The sequence below is a fragment of the Lactuca serriola genome, chromosome 4, assembly GCF_051521515.1.
Source record: "Lactuca serriola cultivar US96UC23 chromosome 4, Lser_US96UC23_V15, whole genome shotgun sequence".
NCBI classification, from domain to species: Eukaryota; Viridiplantae; Streptophyta; class Magnoliopsida; order Asterales; family Asteraceae; genus Lactuca; species Lactuca serriola.
The window spans coordinates 129,100,770-129,114,852 of record NC_136411.1 but is presented as its reverse complement, the minus strand read 5'-3'; the positions used below and the strand labels follow the sequence as shown (position 1 = coordinate 129,114,852).

Sequence of the window (14,083 nt, the reverse complement as noted above, 5' to 3'; positions counted from 1 at the left end):
AATTTGAAGATTTTTATGAATGAAAGTCATGTATAATGCCCACCCATAAGTTAATTATTATAACATATGGGTGAAATCAAAAGTTGCATATAAAACCAATATAAAAAAGTACATAAACAAATTCATCGGCGAACAAAAAAAGTGACCGAAATAAAACAATAGCAATAACGGCTTGTGGTAACCCCATTTTTCTCTAAATAAATTTTATTAAGACGGTCTAGCTTCCGTGAACATATCGACTTGCAAAGAGAAACAAAAGGGTGTAATGCTTATTTCTTTCATACAACAATATCATGCAAACCTAAGAGTCTGACATCTGTCGCGCTGCATTCCACGCGTCTAACTCCTCTCCCCTTTACATACTCCCTGCTTCGTCTAGTTAATTCATCACCATCCCTAATTAATCGTACAATCGTACACCAAGTCATCACCGTCAATGGCGGAGCACCAACAGCAGCATTATGGCTACCAACAACATCAGCAGCACCACCCTACGGACACCTACAAGGGCCGATTCCAGCAAAACGGCAGCCAATCTACTTCAAAAGTCCTAGCAGTCCTCACTCTCTTTCCCATCGGAGGAATCTGCCTCCTCCTTGCTGGTCTCACTCTCACCGGAACTCTTATCGGTCTCGGCGTCGCCACCCCACTTTTTGTGATTTTCAGCCCGATCCTAGTCCCGGCGGCGCTGACCATCGGGTTGGCGGTCACGGGATTCCTAGCGTCGGGAGCTTTTGGAATCACGGCGCTGTCTTCCCTGACCTACATAGTGAACTACTTTAGGAGGATGAGTGGCGGCGGTGTTGGCGGTGGCGCGTCGATGCAAGATCCATTGGATTACGCAAAAAGGAGAGCTCAGGACACGGCTGGATATGTGGGTCAGAAAATGAAGGATGTTGGTCAGAGGACTCAAGAGGCTGCTAGGTCCTGATCAACCCTGTGTCGTTGGTTCTTCTCAAGCTCCGTATAATCTATGAGATTTCTTTCTATCAACGGGTCTATAGTTAAAATGTGTCTGTAGATTCTAGAGTTTTCACTTGCTGTTTTCGAGTTGATGTTGTTGATGTTGCTTTTATGCAGAGTTGAATAAAATAATAATATTGTGGTTGTTTTTTGTACTTCACTTATGTTTGTTCGGAAGTCCGAACTCTGTTAAACACGGTCGCTAGAGTCGCTAATCTTGCTGGAACACCGCCCCCTAACCCTCGCTAGGGGGCTCGCTACCCAGAACTCGTTATGCATTTAGCGAGATGAGAGAGAAACGGTTTGTGCAATTTGATTGGTGGAATGTTGTATGGCTGGTTTAAGATCCATTGAACAACCGAATAAAGAAGAAAAAAAAAAGATATGAAAATTAAAAGAAATCTATCAAGAAAAACTTTACCTTACTGATGAAGCCGGCGATTTCTTTAAGATATAATCAATTTTCAACTTATGATTTCATTCCTATAATAATAATAAAAAAAAAAAACTAAAACCCCTAGAAATTTTACTGGCCTAACGCCGCTCATCAACGAACCACCACAGTATATTAGTTCTCATCTGTTTTCTTCTTTTGTTGTTTGTGGCTGAGAGAATGGAAACGAAAAGAGGGTTTATTGCTTTTGCTTTACTGTTAGGATTGAAAAGAAGAAAGAATATATATGTTTTAAATTAATTTTATTTTTCTAGATGTGATACTGTTTGTATGGGACACTTGGAAGAAGAATAAAAAGTGAAGAAATTGACTCTTTTACATTGACTTCTTCGGGAAAACAAAAAAAATAACATGTTCCAACCCATTTCATTTTTATTTGTTTTTATTCTAATCGTCTTTTAATTCCAATTGTTTTATATTTTAGTATTCAATTGTTATCTAGCATTTGTTGAATAGATCTTTTTAATTGTTAAATTTAAGATATGTCTAAATGTGCACTCTTAAAACTGCAAATTATCAAACAAACCAAAAAGAAAACAAAAAATAAATCATTATTAATTGTCATATAGTGCAATTGGAATTAAAAATATCGATTCATAAATTGCAATATATTGTTTTAACTTGTATCTTTTGTCAAAATAATTATTCTATAAACTTTATTTGTGATTTGTTATCTTATTTTGTGATTATTGCTTTTTTGGAATAAAATTTTATTTGATTGATCCAAATAAAATAAAAAATTTGTGTATTAAAAAAATATAATTTAATTAAATTTGAAAAAAAAATGAAATGTTAGGAGTGTTACCACTCCCTCCCAAATGCTAAGAATTAGATGATAAGAAAAGAAAATGACGTGACACTTAAAAACATGATATGACAAAGTGCTAAGAGTGTTACCACTCCTCTTAGCCTAATAATGGCCGACGCTGTAGGTGACGGACAATTAATGCTCAGTATCCGAGCCACCGCTTCCAGAAAATCAAGTGTTTCTTCCTGTATAAGAGTCTCCTTTCTCGATAGAATTTTGATGCAATTTAAAAATCTCTAGATATTAAGATATGAATCTCCTAAAATCTAGTTGAATTTCCCACATAATTGCACAATTAGAGATTAATCTTTCTCGTCAACGAATAGTAGTTTAAATAATATAATGGAGAGTACGATGGTAGAATCGAACCAGGATAATTGAACCAATTCCAAGAGTTTTTAGCTTGCATTCGCGTTGTGGCTATGGTTTCTCTATGGAACTAGACTCTAGAGCTTGTTTCATAGTACAAGCTTAATTTAGGATGAATCCTATTTGGATCATGACCATATATGTTTTACTTATAATTGATCCTTCAATGGTGATAATTAAACTTGCACTACTAGAAAATAGAGCGATAGTTAAGCTTGATTTATATGGTAATTCTAGTTTTCATTGTTGTGATTAATTTGAAGTCGTGAAAGTTATCTGTGGATTCCTAATTTAGTTTTCCTAAATTTAGTCTGTCGTCAATTAATTGTCCTGTTTCTAGAATTGGAACTATTAGCTTTCCGATTCTACCTTCTCGAACCTACAAAACTTTCAAATAGTTACAGAAAACGTACGACTTCATATGTCGTAATGAAAAAGTACTTCCTGAAAATATGACGGAGATTGTTCGGATTAGCGTATTTTGATTGTCACCTAACATGATTTCTTCAATCTGTATGATAATATATCTATCTTTCAGGTTCATCATTTGCAAAGATGGGCGTCTTCATATTGAAAGATGATTTAGTGATGAAATGGAAAGAGGGGAATTGGAAAAGAATGATATGGGCCGGAAGAGAGAGGCTCTTAGATATGAAAAGGAGTTGAAAAATGACTCCACCCTAAAAGAATTTCAAGGAATTTTTTTAACAAGAGGGTTTTTAAAAATGAAGTATAACGCTAGTATATTTCTACTAGCAAAAAGGCAATCGGGGTTAATGTCAACTAGTATTGTTCAACTTGTCGTTGAAAATTGGTCTCCTTTATATTTGTAACCATAAAAAAAATGTGTAAAAAAGTGCATAAAAGGCTCAACAGGTCTCCTTTATTTTTGTAACCTTAAAAAATATATAAAAAAAGTGCATAAAAGGTGTTTAAAAATCAAGTATAACGCTAGTATATTTCTAATAGCAAAAAAGCACTCCTAGGTTAATGTCAACTTATGTTGTTCAATTTGTCGTTAAAAATAGAGAAAATGATTTTTAAGGGTAACTAACTGTTGCGTTTGTTTTCATTTGGTCCATTTTTTATACTAAATATACTATCGAACTTGTTGTTTGTATTCACCATAACTCTTTTGACCGACTTTTGACCTGCGATAGCCGGTCAAAGGGTTATGGTGAACACAAACAACAAGTTCGATGGTATATTGAGTACAAAAAAAGGGGACCAAATGAGAACAAACTCAACAGTTGTTTACCCTCCTGAGTCATTTTCCGCGAAAAGTTAAATAAAATTAAAGTTGCAAAATTATCAAAGACTGCAACCTTCTTTGGTCATAACGTATATGGAGAGCGTTTTAGATGGGTAACTTCGTTAAAACATGGTCTATGTTGTGCTTACTAGGGTTAGCTGTCAACACCTCTCCACAAAAGGATATGACTGTGTACCAGAGGTATATTTATCAGCATAAACGTTTACCTCAAGTTATATTATGGTGATGTGTCTGCAAAAAGTGCATGATATTGTACATATTGATGTTGTATCTTATCCCATGAATATGCTCTTAAAGCTAAGTAAACTTAAAAATCACAGCACTTGTGATTCCACTCGTTTGTAGACTTGTCTAGAATCCATGAACGATAAATCATTTGATTTCAAATGTAAATGTAGTCATGAAATGCACCTGCTTAGTCAAGATTCCCCTAATAAATATTCAAGTGCATTACAAAGTTGTACATGTATGAATAATGTTCTTTTGTGGGTTATGTTTTGAAGAGAAGCAAGAATGAATCTCATAAAGTCATTAATATCAGCAGGAGATGATGTGGGATTTCTTACAAATGAGTAAAGGGAAAATGAATATGGAGGGTAACCAACGGTTGCATTTGTTCTCATTTGGTCCCTTTCCTTTTTTTGTACTCGATATACCATCGAACTTGTTGTTTGTGTTCACCATAACTCTTTGACCGTTTATCATAGGTCAAAAGTCGATCAAAAGGGTTATGGTGAACACAAACAACAAATTCGATGGCATATTGAGTACAAAAAAAGGACAAACTGAGAACAAACACAACAGTTAGTTACCCTCAAGAGTCATTTTCCCTTAAAATAGGTCTCCTCTATCTTTTTAACCTTAAAAAAAGTATATAAAAAGTGTATAAAAGGTGTATGTGACGGTTTAATATTTAACGGTTCTAATAAAATATATATTTGGTTCGTCATCAGTAGCGAAGTCAAAACAAAATGTTGGGAGTAGCAAACCTAAATTTTAGGAGTAGCATGCCGGAAAAATTACACTACATTGAAAAAAAATTCAAAAATTTTCCATTATGCTTCAAAAAAGTTTAGAGGTAGCACAGGCTACCACAGTCTCCTTACTAGAGAAAGAGAGAAAGACGGAGTATTTTGGCTTAAAAGTCTCCCACAGGAGAATGATGATATATTTATATTGAAGATGATTCCAATAAGATCCTATATTTTAGGATTTGTAAGTTGTACAATAGATACAAGATAAATACAATTTATCTAAACATATATCTATTCTTATCGGATACCCTTCTGTTTACATTCCCCCTCAATCTTAACCGTTACAAGATTAAGATTGTACTTCATACGATCCAACATATCACGAGTAACTGGTTTGGTAAATCCATCGGCTATCTGATCATTAGTAGAAATAAATCTAACATCAAGAGCCCCCATTGCTACCTTTTCTCTAACAAAGTGAAAATCAACTTCAATGTGTTTTGTTCTTGCATGAAACACATGACTTGTTGTTAGATAGGTAGCACCTAAATTATCACACCAAAAAACTGGTGGTCTTGGTTGGCACACTCCAAGTTCCTTGAGTAATGATTGTACCCATATTACTTCAACAGTACCATTTGCCAACGCCTTGTATTCTACATCTGTACTTGAACGAGATATTGTAGGTTGCTTACGAGAACTCCATGAGATCAAATTTGGTCCTAAGAACACCGCAAAACCTTTGGTGGATCTGCGATAATCTAAGCAACCAGCCCAATCTGCATCTGTAAATACACTAAGTAGTGTAGAATTAGACTTCCGAATATTAAGTCCAACGTTAACTGTGCCTTTTATATACCTAAGTATACGTTTTACCGCCTCCCAATGCATATCGGTAGGTTTGGAGAGATACTGACAAACCTTGTTGACTGCAAACGAAATATCAGGTCGTTTTAAGGTAAGATATTGTAAACCTCCAACCATGCTCCTATACTTCAAAACATCCTCATCACTTAAAACTTTACCACAATCCTTTGCAAGTTTATCTATGACGAACATGGGGGTTCATACACTCTTACAATTCTCCATCTGAACTCGATGAATAAGATCAGAGGCATACTTGTGTTGAAATAATGTAATTCCCCCTGAATTGTGAGTGACTTCAATCCCAAGAAAATAATGGAGGCGGCCAAGATCTTTAATAGGAAAAGACAAGGAAAGATTCCTCATAAGCTGATCCAAGAGCGATTTGGAAGATCCAGTAATAACGATGTCATCTACTTAGACTAACATGTAGACAATGTGCTTGCCATGGTGAAACACAAACAAGGAAGTATCAGCCTTAGATGAATGGAAGCCAAGATGATACAATCTTTCACTCAAGCGAGAAAACCAAGCACAGGGTGACTGTTTAAGCCCATAAATAGCCTTCTAAAGTTTGCATACATAATGAGGATGACGAGAATCTTCAAAATCGGGGGGTTGTTTCATATAAACATCCTCGTTTAAGAACCCATGCAAGAAGGCATTGCTAACATCAATTTGTCATAAGTGCCAACTTCTGGAGACGGCAAGGGCAAGAACTAAACGAACAGTAGCAGATTTGACCACCGGACTAAATGTATCATGATAATCAACACCATATTGTTGAGTGAACCCACGAGCAACTAAACGCACCTTGTGTTTATCAAAAGAGCCATCAGGATTAAGTTTGGTTTTAAAAATCCACTTACACCCAACAATGTTTGCCCCATGTGGTTTAGGTACTAGAGACCATGTGTTATTTTTCTATAATGCAGTAAATTCATCCTCCATAGCACTACACCATTTAGAATCAGCAAGGGCATGCTGATGTGATGTAGGTTCAGCAAGAAAGGCACGTCTACCAGAAGGAGCGACAAATGAGTTGGTTGGAGGGACATCTGGACTAGATGGTACCGGTGAACTAGATGGAGCAGGTGACACGGGTATAGATTCTTCGTGGGTTGTACCTTCGGCTACTGTAGTTTTACCAGAGGAAGTCGGTGCATCTGGTAAGTGGATAGGTACATTGTTTGAGGGTACCGGCGGTGAGATTCTTGGAAGAGGAAGCATCCATGTGTTATTTGGTAGGCGATACCTGATATTAATCATCACAAGAACTATAGTTGCATCAAAAGAGTTAGCTAATAACAAAGATAGATCATATTTTCTCATCTGGTCATTCATAACATTTGGCTCATTTTGAGGGAACGACACACTAGGAGATGATGATAGTGGTATAGACGATACATACATAGCGAATGGAAAACGAGACTCATCAAAAACAACATCTCGAGAGATGTAAATTTTACCTGTTCGTTTATCGAGACACTTGTACCCTTTGTGCATAGAGCTATAACCCAAGAAAACACATAAGGTAGATCAAAAAGAGAGCTTATGTGTGTTATATTTACGAAGACTTGGCCAACAAGCACACCCAAAAGTGCGTAAGAATGTATAATCAGGTATGATGTTCATGAGACGTGTAATTGGGGTAGAGTTTTGGATAGTACAACTTGGCATACAGTTTATTAGGTAACAGGCTGTGAGAAAAGCTTCATCCCAATATCAAAGAGGAAGGGACGAGTGAGCAAGCAAGGGCAAGCCTGTTTCAACGATATGGTGATGTTTTCTTTCAGCCATACTGTTTTGTTGAGATGTATGCGGACATGAAACTCGGTGAGATATGCCACATTGTTGAAATTATTTGTGAAGTTTATGGTATTCACCCCCCCCCCCCCCCAATTAGATTGTATGATACGAATTTTAGTGTTTAGTAAACGCTCAACATGTTTTTCAAAACTATAGAAAACTTGTTCAACATCATATTTTTGTTTAATGCAATAAATCCAAGTGTAACGACTAAAATCATCCAAAAAAACTAACATAATATCGAAAACCACCACTAGACACTTGAGCCGGTCCCCAAACATCAGTGTAAATAAGCTCAAGTGGTGATGAAGTGACATGAACAGAATTATTATAAGGAAGTTGGTGACTCTTTTCACGTTGACATGCATCATAAATAGATGACTCATTACTAAAGGAAAATCCTAAATTATTAGACTTCAAGATAGACTTGACAATTGTTGAAGTAGGATGACCAAGGCGTTGATGCCACTAGGATGACGAAACTTTTGTGCTTGATCCAATATAGCGAGGAGTATGACGAATGGGTACCGAGAAGAGACCACATTTGCTTTTACCAATTAGAAGCATTTTCTTCGTGTGTATGTCCTTAACAAAGAAAACATTGGGGTAAATTTCAATAAACACATGATTATCAGTAACAAGTTTATTGGCTGACAGAAGATGTTTGTTAATGTGAGGAACATGTAAGATATTTTTAAGAACAAGTGGCCGACCTAAACTTTGAATTTTAGAATGACCAACATGAGAGATATGCATACCTTTGCCATTAGCTACTTGAACTTGATATTTTCCTTGGTAGCGTTCAGGATTAATAGACGAACGATCAAGGTCGCTTGTAAGTTGATCCGTTGCTCAGGTGTCAAGATACCAATTTGGATCGTGGGGGTAACTTCCATATGTGGCGCTATTCCCACCATGATACTCATCGGCTTGATATGCGTGATTGAATCGATTCCTATAGTTTAAAGTTGTGTGTCCTGGTATGCCACAAATTTGACACCTTGGGCCTCCACCATATTGTCTTCCTCTACCACGTCCTCGACCACGGTTGCCATTGTTGCGATAATTGTTTCTCTGGTTACTGCTATGGTTTAAATTATTGTACCTTTTATTGCCTTGAGCCTTTCGAGGGTTACTAATCTCCTGCGTTGCAGCAGAGTTGGCAGAGGTTATAAAATCTGTTGATCCATTCATCGTTGTTGTCTAGGCTTCTTGAGCAATCAGATATGAGTATAATTATGACAGCTTGACTTCTTGGGTGTTACTTAGAACTATGATGGTTGTAAAAAGGTTCTCCATGGCCTGGACCTAACCCGGCTAAAATATAGCTAATAACTTCCTCATCAGTCATCGGGTGACCAATATTGGCCATGGTGTCAGCAAGAGAAGTCATCTTCTGATAGTATTCGGAGGCTGTCATGTCACCTTTCTTTGTATTTGAGAGATGTGTACGGATCTGAATAGAGTTACCTTTATGTTGAGCAGTGAACATAATTTGTAGAGAAGTCCATAGTTGGTTGGACGTATCTGTACAGCGAGTGAGTTGAGATAGCACTTCTTCAGTCATGGAGGATAGTAAGCCACCAAGTATTGCTTGATCTTGAGTGACCCGTGACTTATACTCAGGATTGTCTTCTTGTTTTGCTGCATCTCCTGTACCAACAGTGATTTTTGCTGCTGGCATGACTCTGGTTCTATCAAGGTAGCCAAAAAGTTTGACCCCTCGCAGGATTGGAACTACCTGTGCCTTCCAGGGTAGAAAATTCATACGAGTCAATTTGCAAGTTATTTTTGTGGCTATTTTTGAGGAATTTATGAGAGTGGGGGTAGTCATGGTAATTGATCAGAGGAGGGTCGATTTAAACAGAAGGTGTATAAAGGATCTGGAGATCCTGCGCTATGATACCAAGACAGAAAGACAGAGTATTTTGGCTTAAAAGTCTACCACAAGAGAACGATTATATATTTATATTGAAGATGATTACAATTAAGATCCTATATTTTAGGATTTGTAAGTTGTACAACAGATACAAGATAAATACAATTTATCTAAACAGTTATATATTCTTATCGGATACCCTTCTGTTTACAGAGAATACTATATATATATATATATATATATATATATATATATATATATATATATATATATATATATAGTTCGTCATTAGTGGTGAAGCCAGAACAAAATGTCAAGAGTAGCACACCTAAATTTTAGGGGTAGCATGCCGACATTTTGAGGGGTAACATAGACTATCTCATGCTCCTTAGTAGAAAATATATTGATTAAGGTGGTTGATAGAATTGGAGAAGGCATATAATATTTTTCATGGGGAGATTAGTTGGAGGACCTCGAAAGATAGAAGGTTTCCAAAGAGATGTCATCGCTACTCACGATAAGTATTGTAGGCGGAGTTCATTAGATATATTTGTACTACTAATGAGCAGGATATCTATTTGAAGCAGTAGTTTTACTCACATGTATGTACGATTGCCGACATCTATATCTCTATACTCCATCCTAATTGGATATTAGGGGTATGTTAATCTTTCTATTGTTATGTGCTTATCTACATAGAGGAACCATTATAGGATTCAACTGAAACTCATATTTATGCATATATCTATGTGGTAGGTGTAACATCCATTTTTAGGTATTAATCCTTTGGCATTCAAATTATATAAGTTGTGATTTTGACTAGCCATGACGTGATGATGTAAGCACATTTCAGCATGGGCATGTCATTTAAGTGGCGGCACAGTTAATACTTTTTCACGCTGTAGTGGGCCTAATAGGCCATAACCATAGAAGCCTCCGAATTTGGGCTTATTTAAGGAACACTTCCCTAGGGTTTCGGCTCATTCATCAACCTCCACCCCAAACAACATCCTCCTCCTAACCCTAGCCTCCATTTTGCTATTGTGTGTGTTTTGTGCTCTCGTTTGCGAAGATCCAAGAGGAAGAAGATTAAAGTTAGGTATTGGTGTGAGATTTATTGGTGTTTAAGCAAAGTAATCATCTTTGGGACCTTTTGTGAGTTTAAATGCATTTTAATTCTTAGATCTAGTTGTTTTTTGGTTTGATGGTCATTTCTAGTCCCTTGTTCAAGTTTGGAGTTTGGGGAACTCCAATACCTTGCAGCTTCATTTTGTTGCTTCTATACTTTGTCCTTGGTAGAAATAAGTTGACATGTGTTCTTGGTTAAGTCGTGCACTTAGTTTTAGTTCTTTGATAGATTTTTGGGCTTAGGGTTTTAGTTTGTGGTTGATTCAACCAATAGGAAGGGTAAAGTTGGATATTTTATCCACTAAGACGTTTAGAAGTTTAAGATCTGAGATTTGGAATGCTTGTCTTAAGGGATTAATTTAATAATAAGATTTGGTTGTTTTACCAAAACCACGACGCGATGAAGGGTACGTCACGACCCGGTTCGCATGACCCAGATGCAAATGTTTTGTCATCTAGTGACCACAATGCGACCCTGTAGCTGGCAATGATGCGTGGTACCAGTGGTTGACTATTGACTTTTTGACCAAGTTTAACATTTGGTCAAACTATAAGTTTTGAGTTGTAGACTGAAGTTTAACCTCTTTCAGGAGGTTCGTGTAGTTGATTCATGAGACTTCGAGTGTTAGTCTTTCAGCTTGTTGATGCAAGTGATTTTTCTCATTATACTCATAGATTGTAGTATGCATCCTTGTGTTTTAGAATGTGGTTATGTTTTAGTATACTGTTAGGCTGGTAGACCAGCTAGTCAGTTGCATGTGGTGTTGAATTGTCTGTTTATCTGTAGTGTGTGTGTGTGTGTATATATATATATATATATATATATAGTCATATTAAAGTGATATTGCTAATTAACATATGATATTAATGGGTCACACTAGCAACAACTTGATACAATTGATTATTTATTAGAAATTTATTTTAATAAATATTTAATAAACTCTTATAATTAATTGGGAATTATTTATTTCTTGGAAATAATAATTTTCATTAGCAACTAACATAATAAATATCATAGGGTATGATTTATTAAGTTATGTACATCATTTTAGACTAGAAATGCACTTTTGTCTTTTACAAAAAAGTTAAGGTTTATATTTTATAAAATAGTTTATAAACTTCACAAACTTTCTAGTTCTTTTATTAGTCAAAACCATGACTTCTTATATGCTAGACAAGTTATGGGTTTTTTGATTAAACAAATGGAAAGTAAGACATATCTAAAAGCATGGGGGAAAACTTAGACTTTAGGGGACATGATATGCTTAAAGTGATAAGGACCTAACGATAATGAATTAGCTTTATGAAGTGAGAAAGGCTTTCATTTTGGGATTGATATTGCCATATTTATACTTATTTTTAGGCAATATTTAAGTACATTTTTATTAATAAATTGATAATATGTTTAGAATAATGATACTTATGACTTTAAATTGTTATTTTCAGTCAATATAAAGGATTTTCGAAGAGAGGGACCAAAAGTGCCAAAATATGGAACATGGGAGGCTTGAAAGACAAGAAAATAATAAATTCACGATAAACACTCAATTCATGACGTGGCGATGAAGCCCACGACGTGGCACGGGTGTTCCAGAAGATAGACATCGCGACGCGGAGGATTTCCTTGAAGGATACGGATTGCTTGAAGCCCACGACGTGGCGCGGGTTTTTGAGGATTATATAAGTCCTCCTGATTATTACGAAAAGGAGAAGCTTTTGGCAGAAGAAAAGAGTTATAGGAGACGATTAAGAGCGAAAGAAAGGTTCTGGAAGAGGATTTTTCACACCAAAAGGAGTAAAGGTTTATATTTTAGTTAAATAAGAACATGTCTTTCATTATTTTTAGCTGTGTTGGTTTAGTTGCTATGATGAGCAGCTGAATCTAGCTACTCTTGTTTAGCTAGATGAAGCTTTAAACTTATGAATAGTTATATGTTTATGGATTAAGTTTAGTTGGTAAAAATTGCTTGTGTTTGATTTGTATAACCTAGCATGCTATTATTTGTTTGTCTAATTGCTTGACTGCATGTTCTGTGTAGCTTAGTGACCATTAAACTGCATGAACTTGTTTACATAATGATTTAGTGAACATTGAATTGTTAGAGCTAGGATTGACCAATCTTAGTTAGTAATTAGAATAAATAAAGCTTAGCTGTGTTAGAGAACGTGTATTGTGATCATAATTGCGTTTATACAACAAATCTTACATAGCATATTTACATTCATAATTAGTTATGTGTTTAATTATGTGTGAACATACATGGTTTGACATGAATTAGTTAATTATTGGTAAGTTAGACCTAATTACTAATACGACTAAAAAACCAACTTAATAATCCGTAATCATTAGCTAGCCATAAGGGAGAAGTGGATTCAAACTAAACAAGAGTGTGTTTTTATTTATTGAGTTTGATTTAAGTTCATCTGATCTTGTAAAACCAGATAAAACCCTTTTTAAATTTGTCAATAAATTAGGTTAATTTAATAGTAAGTAAATTAATTAGAACACCGTTCCCTGTGATCGACACCCGACTTACCTAAGCTATACTGTAATCTGACTAGGTACACTGCCTATAAGTGCATAGTTAGTTAAGTTTGTTAGGTTATAAATATTAAAATTAGTGGGTACTTTTGTGCACATCAAGTTTTTGGCGCCCTTGTCGGGGAACGGCTTAGTTTTTAGCTTATTTATTTGCATTAAATTGATCTATCCTTTTTGTGGAATAAAAATCACAAAAAGTTAATTTTTTTTCAGCAAAATAAAAAATTTTCTGTCAGACACAGAGTCCACGACGTGGCGTAATACCTGCCACGACGTGGACAGATAGAAAACTCAATTTTCAGTTTTTAGTTAGTTTTTCTTATTTTAGTTCAGTTTTACGTTTTTAGTTTAGCAAGTTGCAGGAGTTCATGACCAGAAGCTCAAACACACACTTGGTGGCACCACTTGAAGACCCCGAGTCTGCACTTCACAAGAAAAAGACGCCCTTGCAAGAATTGAAGGCAACTTTTTCTAGGAAGTCGGGAAAAAAGACAGGAGAGTCAAGTTCATCAGCAAAGCACAAGAGCAATCCTGAGCATTTGGACCATACACCCGTCCAAACCGAGTCCGAAAGCGATACCGAGCCAGAATTTGAAGAACACACGAGCGAACCCGAGAACGAGCCAAGGAATGAGATGGCAGCGATTGAAGAAATGTCCATGGGCGCTTACAAGAAGCGGATCCGAGAAGATGTGGGTCCCGGTTCTAGTCCAACCCGCAATACCTGCCACTGCCACATTCGAGCTGAAGGGACACATATTGACCGCACTGAAGGACATCCCATTTTTCGGGAAAGATCATGAGGATGCTTTTAAGCATCTAGATGACATCAACGACATTGCGGATTACTTCAATGTCCCAAATGTCAACAGAAACACAGTCTTGCTTAGGATGCTTCCCATCACTTTCAAAGGAGATGCTAAGGAGTGGTTGAAAGCACTTCCACCGGGTATAATCACCACTTGGGTTCAAATGCGTGAGCAATTCCTGGACCAGTTTTGCCCGCCATCCAAGATAGCG

General features: G+C 36.3%; 1 protein-coding gene across 1 annotated transcript; it reads left to right on the top strand.

Annotated features, from left to right (window-relative positions):
- Positions 1–208: 208 nt before the first annotated feature.
- Positions 209–1,108, top strand: LOC145102538 (oleosin H2-like). The gene has a single exon (XM_079039956.1). The coding sequence runs from the start codon at positions 437–439 to the stop codon at positions 929–931; it is 495 nt and encodes a 164-aa protein (XP_078896082.1). The 5' UTR covers positions 209–436; the 3' UTR covers positions 932–1,108.
- The last annotated feature ends 12,975 nt before the right edge of the window (positions 1,109–14,083 follow it).